The 20,098-nt window shown below is 40.9% G+C and overlaps 1 protein-coding gene across 1 annotated transcript in view; it reads left to right on the top strand.

Moving 5' to 3' along the window:
* Positions 1-346: 346 nt before the first annotated feature.
* Positions 347-20,098, top strand: part of SLC10A7 (solute carrier family 10 member 7) — a gene marked incomplete at its 5' end in the record, with an annotated part of 148,586 nt that continues 128,834 nt past the window's right edge. The window contains 4 exons of the mRNA XM_082315770.1: positions 347-446; positions 4,238-4,320; positions 9,372-9,508; positions 14,187-14,262. Of these exons, the coding sequence (XP_082171896.1) occupies positions 347-446; positions 4,238-4,320; positions 9,372-9,508; positions 14,187-14,262 (396 nt within the window). The remainder of the gene's footprint in view (positions 447-4,237; positions 4,321-9,371; positions 9,509-14,186; positions 14,263-20,098) is intronic.

Below are 20,098 nucleotides of genomic sequence, written 5' to 3'. Positions count from 1 at the left end.
CTGGGGGCCGCGCTCCCCGGCCCGCCCGGCGGCCACGGCAGCAACGACGGTGGCGGCGGCGTCGCCGTCCCGTCTCCCCTCCCCACCCCGCGGTGGCCGCCGGCGCCCCCGCCTCGGCGCGGGGGCAGCCGCAGCCGGCGGGGGGTCGGCGCGGCGGGCAGTCGGGCGGACGGCGGCGGCTGCGTGTCTATTAGGAGGTGCGTGGTAGTGATGGCGGCGGCGGTGGGAGCGACTTTTCCTGTCAGCGGATCCGGCTGGTCCTGCCGGCGGGCGGGCGGGCGGTGGGGCTGCGCCCCGCCCCGGCGCTGCGCCGTGCTGCGCCGTGCCTGGCCGGGCCGGGCGAGCCATGGGGCTGCTGGAGCGCCTGCGGAAGGAGTGGTTCATCCTCGGGATCGTGCTGGTCATCGCGGTGGCGAGGCTGGAGCCCGCCGTCGGCGTCAAAGGGGGTGAGTCCGGCCGCTGCCCCCGCCGGGGACGGTTTGCCCCGGCAGCTCGGCGGGCGGTGCGGGGAGCGCCGGCGGGGGCCCCTCGGAGCCGCCGCTCGGGGGGCCCGGCCGTACTTTGTCAACTCCCGGTGGCCGGCGCTGCCCCCCGCCGTCCCCGGGCGCCGTGCGGGCCGGGCCCGGCGCCGGCCGGGGTGGGCCCGGGTGCCGGCGGCAGGGCGAGGAGCGGGGCGGCTCGCTGCCGGGCTGTGGCGGCAGGGGAGAGCCCGCGGGCCTCTCCGCGGGTCCCCGGGCGGAGGGCGGCGGTCGCTTCGCTGCCGGGGACTCTGAGGCTTGCTCGGGTGCCCCCCGGCCGTCGGGGCGTCCGCTCAGAAACTTTGAAACTCGGGTTGGCCGGGGGTGCAGGGGGGCAGGCTGCGGGGTGTGGGGCACGGCCGGGTCCCCCGGCCCTCTGGGGTCCCTGCCCCTCCAGCAGCTCGCCTTCTCCGCCTGTTAGTCGGTCACTGTGCCTCAGGTACCCAAGAAATATTTCAAGGTGTATTCCTGTGTGTATCTTTGCTGGGCACTGTACCGGTTGCTCGAATAATATCCTGCTCTTTTTGGATTAGTAGTAATGAAAACTGGGTAGCAACTTACTTTGAATGTACTCCTGTTAAACTAAGTAACAACTTCAGGAACTCTGAGATGGGCATAAAGTCATTGCAGCTCAGTGTATGAATGTCTGCCATCTGTGAGCTTCTCCAGAGGTGGAGCTTAACGTATATTGTGTTAAAATCCCAGGTGCCGTATTTCAACCAGAGGATTTTTTTTACTTTATAATAACAGACTTGTATTTTAAAGATTTTTTTTTTTGTTCCCTCTTACTTCCTCGTGAAAGATGAGGGAAAATGGTGAAAATGATTCTGTGCAAAATGGTGTCAAATGCTCACAGTAAACAAATCAGAAGAAAGATCTGTCCTTTTCTAAGCAGTGAGGTCTTGTACGTGTCTTGTAACAAGAGCTGATGAAATACCCAGTGTTATTTTAAAATGAACAGAGTATCTTTAAGTATAAATGCTGGCAGCATCATCTACTTTCCACTGTAACTTCAGTTCCAGATGTTCACAATTTTCAAGAACAAATTAAATTTTATATATTTTTTTCCTAATTGATCTCTGAAGATTTAAGAAAAGGGATGTAGAACACTTGAACAGAATTCCTTTAGCAATTCCATGCTATAGGAGGGGAGGAAGAATCTAGCGAATCTTTTATACACATACTGGTTGTTTTTGGTGGTGTTTTTTTTTTTTTTTTTTTCTTTTTCTTCCTTAACAGAGCTGAAGTTTGAGGATAGACAGCTTTTCACTGGGGAGCCAACCTCCCCTCCCCCCTTAGGTTCTGGGGAAAAAAGAAAGTGATTTAAAAAAATATGACTCTCAACACTTGCTGTGGCAACTAAGGCTCCGGTACTTCATGGAGTTCAGGGTAGGCAAATTCCTGCTGTGCAAGGATCCCTCCTAACATCTGTGTGCTGTTTTACATAGGTGAATAGGACCCACATGGAGCTTCTTGCAGGATCCATGCTGTGTCTTCAGTAGACCTTAAAGACAACTTTAAATTGATAGTATCAGGTGGTTTGTCCCTTTCTGGTTTGATTGTCATGCTAATCGTTAGCAGCAATGTGGGAGATCCTTTTAACTAGAATGTGAGATAATTTTTCCTCAGTTTACTTCCTACATGGAAGGACTATGATGGAGCACTTCACTTAATTACCCTACTGCAAAGATATGTCAAGCGTTGACATGGTACTGTTCCTGGGACAACTTGCTTGAAAAATTGTGTAAGCATTGATGGAAACTTGTGGGCACGTGTTCCCCAAAGTGGTATCCCTCTTCTGAAGCTATGTGATCTCAGTGCTTATTTTAAAACCAGAAAAAAAAAAAACCCAAAGAGGTGGGGCGTGGGAAATATCAGCATATGCAAAAACCTTAGTTTGTCATCTTCCAGCTGACAAAACCATGCACTGTAATTTGCAGGACCTTATTGAACGTTATGGATGGTCCAGTATCCATACCAGTGGAACACTGTGCCACAAATAACGAAGATTTGTGCTGTTGCCACCTTCAGGGCATAAGCCAAGCCCTTTTTGTGTGTTTTCCTATTTGATGAATGAGCCTATTTAGTTCCTTTGTGAAGCAAGCTTTCCTGACCAGTCTTTTGCAGAAGAGATGAAGGGGGATCTGTTCTGACCAGAGTTCCCTGTGCTCCGTGAAGGTGTGGTTGCTCTAGTGGTAGAAGTTTCTCCTATGTAAAGGGGTTCAGGTAGCCCAGTGAAAAACCCTAAAATAGAAAAAAATGAGTCCTGGAAGAACCCCTATCTTAGTGAGACTAACTAACCCATTGCCTGTCTGCCCAGTGTGTATGTGCATGTACATATATGCTCTAATATTTTAAAAGATTTGAAAAATTATATAATTATCTCTCTATATAAAATACATCTTTCTGTATAACTATATATATTTATATAATTTTTCTGTCGTGTCCCCCCCCCCCCCCCCCGACTATTCAGTTAATGTGCCATAATTTTGCAACTAGCCATGTGCTTTGTTGCAACTTTAACTCTTGCATTTCCTGGCTTATTTTATCCTTACGCTTTATATAGGTTGGTTGGTTTATTTTTTGTATTTAACACACACAGTTTTAGTGTCTCATCAACAGAGTCCTCTCCGAGAGTAGGATTTGGTTTTAAATGACTTGAGATGCAAATTTGAGTAGACTCAGTGTACGATCAAATCCCGCTAATTTAAGGATCATTGACCTTGCTCCAGTGTGACCATCAATGTATCATTCATCTGAGGGAGCAGAAAGGATCTTCTCTTCTGGAGTGTGGAGTAAAGGCTTGCTTGTTTGCTGCTGCAGTTTTGCTCATGACAACTTAGTGTCACTTGCAGAGTTAGGATATTACTTTGGTCCTAAGTAGACTGCTAATATTTTCTTTCTAATATAATAACTGGTTGAATGCTTGTGAAAAAATGAGTATATACATTTTGCACTTGGTGTCCTCCAAAGGCAAAGTGTATTAAGAGAATTCATCATTTTTATGAGAGTGTAAAAAGTATTTTATTTTAATCTCCCTGAAAAAAAGTATATAAATATGTACAAATGTAAGCCTTTAATATAGTGGAACCCTTGGAGGTGCAGGCATCTGCCCTTGCTGATCTCACTGCAGCAGTATGTCTGAAATGTGTTATTGTAGGGCTGGAATGAACCATTTTGCCACAGCCCTGTTGTGGGGGAATAATGCAGAATTGTATTGCCCCAAGGAAATCATTGCAAGGTACGATTCGGTTTCCTCTGTGCAGGCAGCCAGGCAGGTGTGTATCTTGTAGGGGAAGAAGTGAGAGGTTGATATGTGAATGATGTCAATGGCCCTGTGGAGGGAGCAGCTAATATTTTTATTTGAGTTTGCTGATGCTATAGGGATACTCTGATATCAGACAGAGGAACTCCCTGAAAAATTCCCCGTTTCCACATTTCCAGAATTTACCCGTTAGCTCCCAGTGGCCTGTAATCATGGAAGCCAAATTTGTATGACATCATACCTCACTCTCCACTCACTGGTTTGCTTTTATTTAAAAATGAGTAGCATGCTTTCTCTAACTTACTAGAAACCCCATTCTTTTTGTTAGAGACTTTAATGATTAGACTTTCTCCAGGTATTTTTCTAAGTGTTCTCATTTACTTTGATGTAATATATGCATATCATTATCTCTTTGACTGTAGTTCACTTTGTTCTCTATGTCTATATTTTTTAGGACCTTTGAAACCAGAAATTACCATAACTTACATTGCTGTTTCAGCTATATTCTTTAACAGTGGACTCTCCTTAAAAACTGAGGTACTGTAATTTCTCATTGCTTCATTCTTGTTTTGCTTTAAAAAGTTTTGTGTTGCTTTTGATCAGGCTTGAATGTAATTGAATATTTAATTACTATGCTGTTGTTGTTGATGCTGGGAGAATGGCTAACAAGAGAAGATAAATATTAGACATTTATGGAATAACCCCTCTTTGATTTCAGAAAATTCTTCACAAAGTAGTGAACGTAATGAGAAGGAGAGCGTGAATAAATTTCACCCATCCATAGAGGGTGGGTTGCTTGACTTTGCAGGACTTTGGTTAAATGGAAGTGCTGAGCACAATTTTGGGAGCGGAGCTACACCTGGATGTGTGTGTCTCAGGTTGAGACTCAGGAGCACACTAGCACCTGCCTTCTGCCACCCCTTCTGCACCTTGGCTTCCCCACTGCTCAGTTGAGATACAGGCCAGAAAACTGCGAATCCTAGGGTAGAACGTTGCAGGGAACTAGGCAGAGAGGGGCTGCGTGGAGTCTCCATGCCTCTGTAGGGCGCGAAGAGAAGGTGTGAGCTCTCTGTGCTTCTCTCCTTCATCTCGCCTGCTGATGTGCTTTCTAAGTAAAACTCTTTGGGCTAGTCATTACAGGACTGATGCAAGCAAAGATCTAGTGCCTTTAAGTTACCACATTGGGTAGGCACAGGACAGCAGCTAATATCAACACAAAAGGGTTCCTCTGCAGATGCGAGGCCAATATACAGGTATAAAGTCTTGCCAATCTTTTCCTATAGGATTTAGTTGTGGACAGGTGGACTTGAAGTGCCTGTGCTCTGCTGCATATCACAGACACTGAGACTTGTTTCCAATTTTGTGTCATAAATTTTTCAAAGAGGAACAATCTGGGAGCAAGAAGAGATGAAGGGGAGAACCTCTTAGTGGTGTGTAAAGGAGGCATGGAGAAAGGAAGTGATGGCTACGTGCCAAGAAGAGAAGGAGCAGCCAGAGTTGAAGCGAAACACTGCAAGTCTCTGCTAGCCTAGTTTCTTGATTCCTTTTACACTGTTGGCTGTGCTAACAGGTGATGTTATTCATAGGTTGCATGATACTAAAGCCTAAAAGAATCATCGTGATATTGTCCAGTTATCTTTTGGGCAAACTGGGATTTGGATGAACAGCGTGCATTCAACAAAGAAAAGTTTCTATACCCGTATCAGGGTTATAGCGATAAAATTTCAAATGGAGGTGGTGTTTGAATTGATGGCAGTCCTCTCCTTCTGTGTCTGCTGGCAGTTCTGGCACTAGGACCTCTAATTCTGCTGGGACACAGTATAAGTGAATAACTTTAGTCAGTTCTGTAGCAGCTATTTAGAGCCTTGTGGTCTTATGGGGAAGCGGGAAGAACCATGTTATCTATTTGCCTGGGATAGCGATTAATCCTAAAGGAAATAGGCTGCGAAGAGGCACTTTCTTCCACAGAGAAGAGGACCTGAAACACAAAGCCTGAGGTAGTACTAATGGAGTGGAGTTTTCTGCTTTCAGGGTGAGGAATCTTTGCCTGCAGAGAAAAAAATGTAAAAATTCTTTCCCTTTCACTACTTTGTATCCTTGAAGTTTTATATTTCTACAGCCTCTGTGAGTGAGGGTGAAATCGGTAGCATTATCAAAGTCTTGATGAGATTCTCAATGCTAGCGTACATCTAACTTTTTCCAGTTAAGGTGACATGACTGCCCAGGAACCTGTCAATGTGTCATGTCCTACTTTGAACTTGCATAACTTTTTTTTCATCTGTGGTTCTAAAAGCAATATATTGATGTAAATGAAGCTTTTACAGGAGCTGATGTTTATGTCTAGGTAGCTGACCTCAGATTGCTTTGGAAACATCAGTTCGGACTGGTGCTGTACATCCAGCTTTATGTTCCATCATGAAGCTAAGCCTTTTCTGAATTTCTGCCATGGGGTGAGAAGATAAAGAGGAAGAAAAACATTTCACTCATTGTACCTTGTGCTATTACTCTCTAAAATGTATGTTAAAAACAATGCTTAAATGCACTAGGAGGCCAGGTCATGATTTTATTAAAATACTTTGGGGTGTGTTTTAATTGTTTAAGGCACGACCTGAAGTTAGTATTATTCATCAGTTAATATATCTTTTTATTGGATTGCAAAGTAAATAGTTTCTACTTTTGTCTTTATTGGTTCTTGACCTGTCTGTCGGCTGTTCTACCTTGGATAATATATTAGTTAGATCGAAACTAGTGTTCGGTATGCTTAGTGAAATGATAAAAAGGTGTGTAAGTGTTAACGGAGGCCTTCTGATAAATCTGACAAAATTAGAAATAGCTGATGCTCTTTTAAGGTTATACTTCTGGTTTTATCCGCTGTGAAAGAGCATGCTCAAAAAATTTTTCTAAGATGCATTCAGAAAGCATTTTACAAAAATTGGCAGCATTCAGGGAGAGCCTGTCTGTGCATGGCCGTGTTATGGTTTCAAATCTAGAGGTCACTGAAGTCCTCTTATGTTTGTAGAAATAGTCTGTGTCCAGGAATGACAGGAACATTTGATTCCACCTTAACATAATGCTTTTTCAGTTTTCAGTGACTGGATAGCTTGCTCTTTTAAAGCAAATACCTCCTGTAGGGCACCAGAAATGAAATCACATACTTGAGTTATCCATTTCAATGAGGAATTTGGCAAGCCACTGAAAACACTGTCTGCTCTGTGTGGGTATTTGCCCAGAGGAGTCCAGCTATGACCATCTAACCATGTCTGGATGGCAACAGGGACCCACATTGACCAGTGAAAGGCTAGGATAAGCTGTCTAAAGGGTCTGAAATACTGGGAAAGACAAGGTAACCTGTTCTACCTGGTGTGCAGAAACAGTCATAACTAGCAGCTTCCAGTAACTTTTCTAGGGCTTCTGCTTTTTTGAGGGCTCCAGTGATGGGTGTATTTTGGGATAGGCCCTTGTAGATTGCTTAAGAGGGTGAAGGCTGTTTGCCTCAGTGTTTGTTCTATGATGATACAGCCTAAGAAATAACTATTCTAAAAGGCAATCACTAGAGACATTTTAAAGACTGGTAATTTATATCTGCAAAGTTCTGTTCCACTTATACAGCATTTTTTCATGCACTAGGTTGGCTGTGTTGTAGTCGCCTTCCTTGCTCCCTGGAAGCTCCAAGTAGTCTTTTCCAAGTTTTTATCTTGGATTTTGCTTTCGAAAGTATCACACAGTTTTCTTCAAATCATCTGTTTTTAAGGCATTTTTCAATTGTAAAATTATTAAATTGAAAGGGCACTTCTGTATGTGTGATGGTGCCTAGATTGGGTGTGCCTTCATAGATTCGTCCACTAGGAAATCTGGGACTGGGGGTGACTTGGCAGGAAAGGAGGAATTAGCAGCTTTGTTGAAAGAAGTCACTTGCTTTGGTTTTTCTCAGTTGTATTACTTATTTTTAAAACGTACACTCTTATATAGGTATTTCCAGGTATCTTTTCTTCCCGCACAGGATGTGTTTCTACTACTAGATGTTTTATTTTTGCATGCTTTTTGAGATAAGATGAAATAGTACTATAGTGAAGCTATTCATAATGCCATAGCTACTCTGACAGGTTATGTGTGAAGAAGGCCCATTTTTTCATGCAGAGTGATACTAGCCTGTTTAAGAGCTTTCTTTATTAAAAAAAAAATGTTTCATTCTGTTAACCAAGCACTGAATGTAATTATACTTTCTTGGTAAAACTGGATCAAGATGTATGTTTCAAGTCCATGTTTTGTATAACTTTAAGAATAGGATATGAACGGATGTGAGTTTTTTTTGTGGAAGGTTTTTTTCCCCTAACCCAAATTTGGGAGATAGTTTTATTAAGAGGAAATAAAGTAACAAGGACACGGTGCTGAATTACTAGTACTTCCAGAAGTGTAATTACATCAGTGTGCACTTGGATGGTCGAAAATGCAATATTTGATTGTGTTTTGTAAAAGTTCAACTGTTTTGAAGCTGAGAGATGGTGGCATTTGCAGATCGGCTGCTGCATTACTGTACATGAAAATACACTTTTTTGTATTGTTCTTTTTTTAATGCATCTGGGGTGTCAGATAGCTGGAGAATCCTAGCAAACTAGGTTTTGAATAAAAGTGCCATCACTTCTTTTCCTGTTGCATTGTTCACTTGAGAAGAGCGAGAGTTATTTTGAGAGAAAGGAAAAGGAATTTTTCTTCTCAATCTATGAGAGTTAAAATGAGCTGAAACGTACAAGGCTTTTTCCTTGTACTCAGAAACTGTGTAGAAGATCCTTGGAGTGCCCGAAAAGACAGAAACGGAGAGACACAGAGCTGACTGGAGAGTTTATTGCATAAGGATACTTGATCACCTTTCTGGAGTGCTCTTTCACTGTTTAAAATTAGGGTGTTTTTTTTTGTTTTCTCAGTCTCCAGTGGTGTTTTGCACTTTATTTCTCTGAATTTTATGGCTTAGCTGTTGTTAGCTTGTTATGGTCTTGATATTCTTTCTTTGCTATTCTTCATCAGCCTAACTTTTTTCTATAAATTTCCTATCTGTTGATACAATAAATAATCAAAATCTGCTACAGATTACTTTGCTTTTTATGTTTGTTAGTCTTTCCTTAAAAAAAACTACCACAAATGATGACTGTTTGTAATGTAAACATCCCTTTTTTACGGTATAAATGAGAATCGTAGTTTGTGGCTCTCTTTAGAGAAACCTGAAATCACGTGGACACTACAAGTTTCCCTTTCTCTTGGTATCAGCAGTCAATAAGTAAACAGGCCGTCAGCATAGTTAACACAGGTTTTGAAGCAGTGACAAAGTGCTAAGGCTGCCTGCTGAAAAGCTACCATTATGAGAGCTATGCTATTATTGAAGTGGTGGACAATTCTTTTGGAAAAATGCCCAGGAGCAGACAGAGCTTTTATGTTGTCTTCATTATTAAAGAGGAGATCAGATGATCCCTAAAGGTGGCTTTTTGACATGCACTCTCTTTGTATTATAAAGATGATCCTAGTTTTAAAAGCACAAACATGATCTTACTTCAGCTGTTATGACTGCAACTTCCTCTCTTCTTTTTCTTTTGCAGGAGCTGACAAGTGCTTTGATGCATGTGAAACTACACCTTTTTGTCCAGATTTTTACACTTGTGTTCTTCCCAACAGCAATATGGCTCTTTCTTCAGCTATTATCAATCACACCTATAAATGAATGGCTTTTAAAAGGGTATGTTTAAGCATAATGGAGTGAAATATATTTGTAGCTGTCGTCTTAAAGGGCTGCTTAACCTGCAATGGGTGTTTTAAGACTTGTATGGTGAACAGATTTTGCAGTTTGTTTTTGTGCTTCAGCACTTTGCTGTCGAAAACACAGTGCATGCACAAGATCATCCTTTCGGGAGCCTGGTCTCATTTTTAGAAAGTGTGGTCAGTTGGTTTCATACGTAGGGAGCTTGCAACAGGTTAGCTCTCTTTCACAAAACACAGCTCAAGTGCTGCGCTGGGTCTCAAGGAGGTTGGGGAGGAAAGAAAAGGAATGCTGAAGGAAAAACATAAGTTAGTGAATAAATACTGTGTATGCCATGTACTGGTGTTCCATTCTGTTTTTAAGCAGTCTGTATTGAGCATCTCTTGCACGTGTCCAGATTGGGGTTCAGTATCTGCTCCTAGCTAAATTATGGGGGTGGGGGAAGAGAGTAAAGTTGTAGGAGGAGAACTTTGAGATGAGCAGAAGCTAAGTTACCATGAAAACAATGTGTTTTAAATCTTTGGTGTAGTCTGCCAATGTGTGCTTCCAAAGCTGCATTGATGTTGCAGTAGTGATAGATGTTATGAAAAAATCCAAAAAATAAAAAGCTTTTTTCAGAATCAAAGGTCAACACTTGGTGCCATGCAGCTATACTAGAACATTTGAATGCAAAAATCAATTATTTTGGAAAACTGCTTAAAGAATCCCCACTGTTTCTCACTGCTTGGTGACACGTTGCTTGGGGAGAGTTCATGGTCTTAAAAGTTTAATGATAAAGCTGCTCATGTTTATGTTTTTACAAGGCCTAAACCTAAAAGTGCATTTTGTTTTGTTGTTAAGAGCCTTCTGCAGGTGTTCCACCAAGTGTGAAGTGGTCCAAATGATACTGAGAAGGTGAAATTGAGATGACATCATTTAAAAGTTAGTACTGTTTTGCTTAACAGTACTAGTACATCAAGGAAATAACAAGGTTGCTATACAATGTCCATTTGTATTTGGCTATTCATAGCAGAAATTATTCCTTAAAGTAAAATCATTGTGAAGTTTTTCCTCAGCTAGAACGGGGATGTGATTTTCTACAGTGAGCCAAAATTCCCTCCATGGGAGTCTCAGTTTCTGAAGTGCAAGGTGCAAGAGATTTCTGTGGCTTTTGTTCCTTGCGGCAATTCTCATGCCTTCTTTCCTATGACTCTTATGCCACTTTGATTCTTAGTACTTAAGGGACACGATCTGTTACATGCACAAGTATATGTGTATGTATATACATACATATCTGTGAAACTGCATGTAAAACTACACATGTATGTATGTTTTTTTTTAAAAAAGAAACACTTGTATGTGTATCTCCCTAAATGTGGAGCCTAAACCAGCCTCATTTTTCATGAAGGTGTGGCTGTGTTTTACCAGTGAGCTAGTATACTTACATATGTTTCAAGCTGCTTTGCAAGCACTTGTTCCTTGAGTACTGTTTCTGCTTTGGCAGTGTTTTATCTTTTAGTGCAGTAACTCTGTTGTATTGAGCCTTCATTCAAAGAATAGTCAGATTGAGGAGTTTAATGAAGGGAGTTTTTTGTTTGTTTGTTTGTTTGTTTTTTTTTTGAAAGAGTGGTTTCTTAATAAATATTGCTGTTCGGGACATGTTCAGAGCAGCAGCCATTGTGTGGCTCTGAAGGCATCCACTGCAAAGGGAGCCTGACGGGAGCTGTACCTTCAGGTGCAGGTGCAGAAGATACTGAGCTCTGCCCTAATTCTAGGATAACACATTTTAAAGCAAGTGCTCGCATGTCCCTATATGGGTATGTGAAAGGAGAGCGAGAAGTGGATGTGAGGAAATGCCTGTGCCTTGGCCGCTCTGTGTAACCAGAAGTTCATCCTAATGCCCCACAGCTGTAGTTTTTATTCCCTAGAAACACTAAAGTACCCTAATGAAAATGGGGGAAAAAGACAGGCTTTGGCAAAGTTACCTCCTCATCACACATGTTTAGCACAGCTTGTAGCGGGAGCTAGTTGGTAGTCCTCACAAAGGCCTCGAAAATAGGCATATGCTCCCAAGGGCATGCAGTCCTCCTTGGGGACTGTAGTCCTCCACTACTCTATACACGAGGTTATGCCTAAAGGGCACAGTCAAGCCCACAGTTAATTTCCCACCTTGCTTCAGAATGAATGGTAGATTCTCCCATGCTCTATAATGATCTGTTTTGCTGTAAATGTTATTTGGGAGGCAGATTCAGATGGTACCAGCTTTTCATCTGTGTTTCTACAGCTGGGTTATTTTCCCTCTCTGTCTGGGGTGATATTAGGTGGGTTGTTGTTGTGCACTTATTTTGAAATACATAAAATAGAGCAGAAACTGGCATCATCCCAAGCATCTTTGAAGCTAATTTTTTGTTAGGTGACTAGGTTTTGCATTGACAGGATCTCTTTGAAAGGTAGCATGAAGCAACTTCTTCATGGTTGCACAGAATCACCTCTTCTGCCACTCTTAGCATACAGCATTTACAGCGCAGGTGGTAAGGCATGAGATGCAAAGATCTGGTACAAGATATGGCTTTGGTAGTTCCATATCTAAAATATGTGACTTCAGACCCTACTACTCAGTTGTCTGTAACGTATTAGCAGAACAGGCAGTATTTATTGCCCTTTAGCAAGTGTTTGGACCCCTGATGTTAGTGGTTATAGCATGGCCTGAACCAGTGGAATGTTTCAGTTGGTTGTTACCTATAGTAATCTGTTGGCCGTTAGAGGAATTTGTTTGTGTATTGGTAGTGTTGCACGTAGTTGATACAAAGCAAGAAAAAAAAGTTTACAAGTGCATGTTTCAATACACCTGAATAAAAGTATTTCCATTTAGTGTGTACCAGACTTTTTTTTAGATTAATATTTTCATATGAAGAATACTTAAAACCATAGCTTGTTAGTGATTTTTTTTTTTTTTAAATTCCAAATATATTAATTTAAATTTGAGAGGGTTCACAGAGATTATGTGTTATTAAACCGTTCTCTTATAGTGTGGAAAATCCCTGCCAGCTGAGATGAATGCCCTTGCATGCATTTCATACCTCTTTGGATAACTTTGAACTTAATCCACCCCTTATTAGTGCAGGTGAGAAGTTCAAGGAGCTGATTGCCAAGAGACCACATAGAAGAGAGATAACAGAATCACAACCGATGTAGGGGATGGACATCAGAATCGCCATGTGTTTGTCTGCTGTATATTTTCATATATATTTCCAAACTCTACACACCATTTCTTTTTCCTGTATTTCTTTTCTTTTCAATACGAGCTTATCCTAACTGCTGACAACTCTCTGCTTCCATAGCTTACTTCACTGTAAGCTAAAGGTACAATGTACTTCCAAGGTGGTGCTTGGCACGTTGTGATTGGATTTATATAATGCTTACATTGGTTGTCTCTTTCCTTTTCCACAGTGTCTGTAGCTGACAAACTCCATAATGTCATTGTCACTTACCTGTTTCTTCTATTTAAGCTTTTTGTATATTTGCAGCATATCAATTGTACTACAGTATGCTCCCTGTTGTTTGGATTTAATACTTCTGTTTGCTATAGCTTTTTGACACTGCGTTTCTCGGGGATGGACTAACACAGTTACAAATACAAAGTAGTTCACTGCTAATAATTGATCTGAACTGGAATACTGTCTCAAACTCCAATACTTGAAAACGTATATAGATTCCATGCTTTTGGGGATTTCGCAGACTATTTTATTTCGTGCCTTACTGTTCCTTCTAAGTCAACACAGTTTTTCTTCAGAAAGCCTATTTTACTTAGTCTCAAATTTAATTGTGATCTATTGTGGTATGTTCTTGTTGTTTCTAATTACACATTTGATACAACTAATTTTTTTGTAATAACCACTTTTTGTGAGCTGTCTTTGAAAACAAAAGAAGGCTCACCGTTTTTTCTTACTTTGCAACAGCATTTACTGTATACATTAATAATTTTGCTGCACGAACAATGGAAAAGATCACAGATGATAATGTATTTTGGACTTCTGAAATGCAGGAGAAATATTTTGATGTGTTGATTAATGGAAGTCAGGTGATTTTACCAAGAAGTGAAACCATGCATAAAAATTAAACATTTGATGACCTTTTAATGTTCAGGAAATAAAAAGCTTAATTGTGATGATTTTTTTTAGTAGGGCTTGATGAAAAACAAAGTGTAGTGGAAACCTGAAATAGTGAGCATGGTTCTTCTTACTCTTCTACTTAGCAGTAAATGTTTTTATCACTGAACAGCTTTTTCAAGAAAATAGGGGTTTACATCCTTATTTTCTTTTTTTTCCAAGTAGCTACAGGTATCTCAAAACAAATGACAAACTTACTATATCAGGACACATGATACTGTTACCTTTGTGATAGATGTGTAGGTATCTTTGTGAATGGTAGATACAGTACTAGAGGTGGGGAAATGGAGTCACAGAGAGGTTAAGTGTTAGGGCTTTTAAATGGTGACATGACTTTTCACTGTGATGGTTGGTAAGAGATGGCATAGAAATCCTGCCAGCTGGTATGGGGCTGTAACTGTAACACAAACTGGGTTGCGCAAGTGATGAGATGATTGTTTCTACTCGGCTGTTTGGCGTTTTAGGTTGCATCATCTGAGGAATGTAACATTTCTTTTTGTTGTTTTCAGCTTGCAGACGGTAGGCTGCATGCCACCTCCTGTGTCTTCTGCAGTGATTTTAACCAAAGCTGTTGGCGGAAATGAGGTGAGTTTTCATTTTGTTCTTGAATGCTTTTTTTAAACAGAAGTTCAAACAAATATTTATTTATGATGAGCTTGTGTGGCAAAACACTGCTTGCAATGTGATGCTGTTGTGGTTTGTAAAAACTTTTAGAATTAAAGCTTGGGTATTGTGTTGGTGTGGAACAAGGGAAATTGTGTTATCTGCTGGTATTGTTCAAGCTAATGGAAGCTCAGTTTTTTGAGGTGATAGAAATGTTTCTGATAGAAATTGGTGTTAGGGGATTTCTGCTTGTTGCTGCACTGTAATTCCTAACTACATAATGTTCACACGCTGTGTGCTGGTTATCTCATAGACCATTAGCTTTGTGGCGAAGAATTGCCCTTGCAGTGATTGTTTGGATGGTCTTTAGTATTAAGAGGCCCTATAGTAGTTCCTCAAGCTTGAAGTTGCAAATGGAGCAAGTGGTGATGGAGACCCAAAAATTCATTGAAATCTTATATTGTTATTTGCAACTGCATGAAATGAAAATTCTGGGAATGTGGAATTCTCTGACAGTGATGCAATGCGAAGTTCTCTACAGACAGGATAAGCCAGAATTGAGGTTGTTTGTGCAAACTCAGTTTGGTCATGTTATATTTCTGCCTTAAAATGGCATACGCTGATGTCATTTCAGACTCGTTCTTTATCCACAGAACACTTGCTATTTTCAGGAAGACCAGGTAGACAGCATTTAGGAAGTCAATCCAGGTGTGCCAATTAATGAGGTTGTTTCCTTTAGATCTGCTTTCTCATAACTGCTGAAGGTGGATGAGACCTAGTAGGTGAGGAAAGGAGAGAATAACATTAAAAGAGATTGGTTTTAAAGCTAGGGCTGCTGGAGTGCTGTTCTGGAGGGTTAGAGCCAAATCTTAATTCAGCCATAGAGCTCCTGCGTGAGGTTGGGTGAGTCACTTCAACCACATTTTTTAAATATGGCCATTAGTTGTGTACTTCTCATTTTCTGAGTTCAGACTCTTGGGACCGATTAATGTCAGCTTTGAAAACACATGATAGCACTGAAATAGATTGAAGTTGTACTTTGTACTGACAAAGTGCTGTTTAATTGCTCTATCCTCTGAAGAGAGACCCAAAGCATCTCAAGTCAAGCGTCTCTAATTACGGACAATCCTGATGCACATCACTGTCTCCCAGTTTGCTACCTGAAAACACGAATCATAAAATTGTCTGATGGAGGTGCTGTGGAGTAAATGGTTATAATAAGGAAATGATTGAGGTACGTAATAGTGATCAACTGAGAAATGAGAAGTTTTCCAGTTATGATTCTAGATGTAGGTGCTGTAAATTATACAAAGATGCCACGTAGTGAACAGTGAGGATGAAATGAAGTATTCAATGAGTGCTCATTCAATGTTAGCACTGTCTGTCCTATCCTTAGAACAAGTAAAAGATCCTCTGGAAAAAAATAAGGTGCGATTGGTTAGTTGAAGGCAATATGGTACAGCAGTTGTGTGCAGGAGTGAGAGAGGTACTTTAGTTCCTTGACCATTAGAGTTCACCTTTTTATGGTAGTGTTCTTCTGGGGTGGTGGGGGTGCGTGTATTTTATACCAGCTGAAAAACAGAAACTTTCTATCATGTGAGGCTTGTGTAAGTAATTGTATAAATCACTGACAAAGTGAGCTTGAACATCTAATTCTTCTGTACCAAACCAGTGTTGGGAGGAAGGTAAAAATACATACCTTGTTAGTGATTTTTACAGATAGTTGCTGACAGTGGAGATAGAGCGAATCAAGAATTGGGTCTTGGGAATTGAGAGTTCTCAGTCAGGCTCTACGAAGGTATGCAAAAGAGAAACACCCTTTAAACATGCTCAGCGTAGGCAAAGTGTGTGGCAAATTTATTGCCAGACTTGAGCAAGTTTCCAGTGCAAACATATTTTTGGAATTTGATGCTTCTCTGTGTCCTGGTTTCAGCCGGGATAGAGTTAATTTTCCTCCTGGTGGCTGGTATAGTGCTGTGTTTTGGCTTTAGCATGGGAATAATGTGATAACACACTGATGTTTTAGTTATTGCTAAGAAGTGCTTACCCTAGTCAAGGACTATTCAGCTTCCCATGCTCTGAAGAAGAAGCAGCTGGGAGGGAGCGTAGCCGGGACAGCTGACCCAGACTAGCCAAAGGGATATTCTATACCATAAGATGTCGTGCTCAGTATATAAACTGTGGGAGTTGGCCGGGGGGCAGCGATTGCTGCTTGGGGACTGGCTGGGCATTGGTCGGCGGGTGGTGAGCGGTTGCATTACTTGTTTTTCCTGGGTTTTGTTTCTTTCTCTCTTTTTATTGTTTTCCTTTTCATGACAATTTTTTATTAGCATTATTATTTTATTTTATTTCAATCATTAAACTGTTCTTATCTCAACCCATGAGTTTTCTTACTTTTGCCCTTCCGATTGTCTCCCCGTCCCAGTGGGAGTGGGGAGCGTAAGGGAGCAGCTGTGTGGGGCTTGGGTGCCGACTGGGGTTAAACCACGATGCTCTGTCATTCAGACTACTGTTAATCTTTCTTCTGAAGAACAGCAAATCACATCCTTCATGCTAGGGGAGAAGACCCTCACATCTCTCCTTGCCAAATATCACCTAAGCTGTTATTGATATATTTCTCTTTCTGACACGAGCAGAACAATGTATTTTTTTCCCATTTTAATTGAAATCCATTCTCATACACGAAGAATTTAAACCTGGGAGTCAACTGGAAATATAAATGATTGTACTGTGAGAGCATTTCTTCATAATAGTGTCTCTTACAGACTTGACGAGGCAAAAGCAGTTTATCCCTTACCTAGAGAAATTGATTTGTCTGAGGGTGTATCTACACTGCATAATGTAATAAGAAGATAAATGAGCTTGCTCAGAAGCAATATAGCGAGGGAGCTCCACATGAGCTAATTAGTCTGAGACATGTCCTGCTGCTGTAGAGTACAGGCACACCCTCAATAAGTGCTCTGAAGACCTCTTTGGATTTCTTGAAACACAGCACATGAGAGCTGTGATAGTTGACCCTGTTATGACAGTATAGAGGGCTTTAGGTTTTCTTTATCTAAGTAGAAGTGACTGTTGAATGTCAGTTTGGACTTGGGTTATTTTCAAAGAAATGTCAGGCACTATGGCATGGTAGAAGTAGTACCCTCCTGGGGCTGAGGAAACGTGGATTCTATTTTTAGCTCTGTCATTAACCTGTTGGGTAAAACAGAGCGGGGTATAGGGTCTCTGGGGTTAGCAGTAATGGATAATGGCAACTTTGTGAAGTGTTTGAAGATCAGTGCTGAAATGCCTTATGTAAGAGCCGTATTTTGTTGTTCTGGGACAGGGTGATTAACTATTTGGTCAAGTGCTTAGAAAGGGAGTCTGCGTCATTAGAAGCTACTTGGATGGGGGATTTTGCTGCATATCAGTTGGAAAATCTGTTTATGAGATGATAAAGGGCAGACGTTTTTGTTAATCTTAAAAGGATCTATTTTTTTTAATTGGTACATGCCTGAGGGCACAAAATAAAGTGTTCTGCTTTTGTTAACCAAGGAAGGTGCGGTCACCAAAGCTGATACTAAGAATTCTGATTAAACTGTGTTCATCATTGAAAAAGTTAATGTTCTGGGATTATAAGTGCAAACCCAGGTAAGCTAAAAATGTTTATTATTTAACTGTCAGGGTTTAAGAGCAACTATACAATCTACCAGTGTTTGCTTTCCTGATGGTTCAAACACATGGTATATCAAAAAAGTGTATCTGAGCTTTAAGTCCTGTTGATCTTGTATAAGAATACAACAGCTGAACAGTTACTCAAGAGTGCAAATGTAAAATTGTCCAAAGCAAAAATAAATCCTCATTTGTCTTATACATTGTTTGATCACGAACCCTGGGATCTATACCGCTTTCAGCTTTCTCATCTTAGCAGCTGTTAGGCCTGCCTTCCAAACTGGGCCATGTTAGCCATTTGTATTACTTTGCAGTGTGCCTGGTAGATGAGCAGGTGGGGGCTGGTTTTGGTGGTTGGGGCACTGCAGAGGAAATAAATCTTTATCAAAAGCCCTTTGTCAACAGTAGCCTTCCATTAATAAGGGAAGACAATCAAGCCAGTTAGCACCTTTGCTTGCTGTAGCTGTGGAATTATGGTGGGGAGAAGCATTATATTTGGAAGCCAAAAGGCTTCCAAGTCTTCCGGTGTTTGAGGATGAAAATTAACATTTTCAGTTAGCTCTGATGCATGAGTTGTTTGGTAGCTTGTTTTAGGGGACTGGAAAGAGCAGTCTTCACAAGTCATAGGGATTATAGGGGGGAAAAGATCTCTGTAGCTTTATAAGAAAGAAATTGAAAGATAGCAAAGAGATAATCAGCATGAAAACCAGTAGCAGATTTTATAGGTGTACTGGATTTTTTTTGCCATAATTGATGGAGGAGAAATCCAGTGTTGGTGTTAGCAGAGTGGAAGAACAAAAGATTCTAGCTGCAAAGAAAATAATGCAGTGACTAGTCCACTCTCAGTACTGCCTTACATGAAACTTAAGTCAGACTTTTCAAATCTCATTTCCTTACGTATCGCCATTGATGGTACTGGCAGCAGCAGAGGTGTTTAGCTATTCAAGACAATGTTTCCCTACCGCTTCAGAATAACTTGTGTACTCGTAGTGATATAGGTATCATGTTTTGAAAATGTTTGATATGCAGCATTGTAAGATATTTACCTATGGGTGTTGGAAGAAGATATGGTGGAGATTAAAATTTCTGTCCAAAGATCTGCCTGTGTAATTCAGACTAGCTAGGAGGTAGTATCATTCGATCCAGAGAGGTGTTGGCAAATGAGAGGTGTAAGCGGTGGGGAGGAAAACTCTCTGTGCTCTCTGAAAATCTTGGCTTTTGGAGGAGAGGAAGATGATTTATGGCTATTCTGTCTTTTGTTTTGGTGGAGGTAGCTGTTCTTGATGTGATAAGCAGAAATACAACTTGTCTAGTAAGGCTACAAATTCACACCTATTGACTCTCTGACCCATTCTTCGGTTTCTTCAACTCCTCTCCCTGGTCTCTCTGTATGATGTGTGGTTTGCTCTCTCAGCTCTTCTTTCAACTTTTGTTTCTTCTCTCTGTTTCTCCCTCTTCACCCTGATTTTCCATCATTCCTCTTGTGATCTCTTCTTATATGATAAGAATTTCATTAACCTTGCAAACAACTTTCTAAAACAGCCTATTCCTAGCTTCTGTTGCAAACACATTTAGTTCATTAACAAAGCCAGTTTCAAGTACTGAATTTAATTTGATGCATATGAAGCCCTATATGAACAAAACACTGTTCCTAGGTACACTGGCAAAAAATAAGGAGGGATCACCATGAAAAATAAGAATCTCCTATCAAATTTGGTGATATTTTCTCAATTACTTAGTTGTTTCTGTAATCAGTAACACTTATGAAGTCTCTTGATTTGTGAAGAGGACAGTCCAGGTAGTTAAAAACATTGGAATGAAAACCAGAAGACCTTACTTTTGTTCTTTGCTCTCATTGAGCCGTGAAGGGTCAGGATTTTAATGACATTATAGCATCTGACAGCACAGAAGGCTTTTTTGTGTCATTTTTTTCAAAAAGTCTTGTAGTTTTTCAGTGAAATTATAAAACCCTTTTCTTTAAAAGTCTGCTTCTAACTATCCATTTCTGCAAGAGAGAGACAAATAAATATGTCAGCCTTTCGAGGTACTGTAAAGACAAACCTATTAAAAGCTCAGAGATCCTCAGACAGAAATGCTGTAGAGATGCCAGATATTACTGCAAAGTATTCAGACAGCACATGTCATACTCTCCTTAAGAATCAAAGTA

The sequence above is a fragment of the Platalea leucorodia genome (assembly GCF_965183815.1).
Source record: "Platalea leucorodia genome assembly, chromosome: 6".
Taxonomy (NCBI): Eukaryota; Metazoa; Chordata; class Aves; order Pelecaniformes; family Threskiornithidae; genus Platalea; species Platalea leucorodia.
Note: the sequence above shows the minus strand (reverse complement) of the source record. Positions and strands in the feature narration are given on the sequence as shown.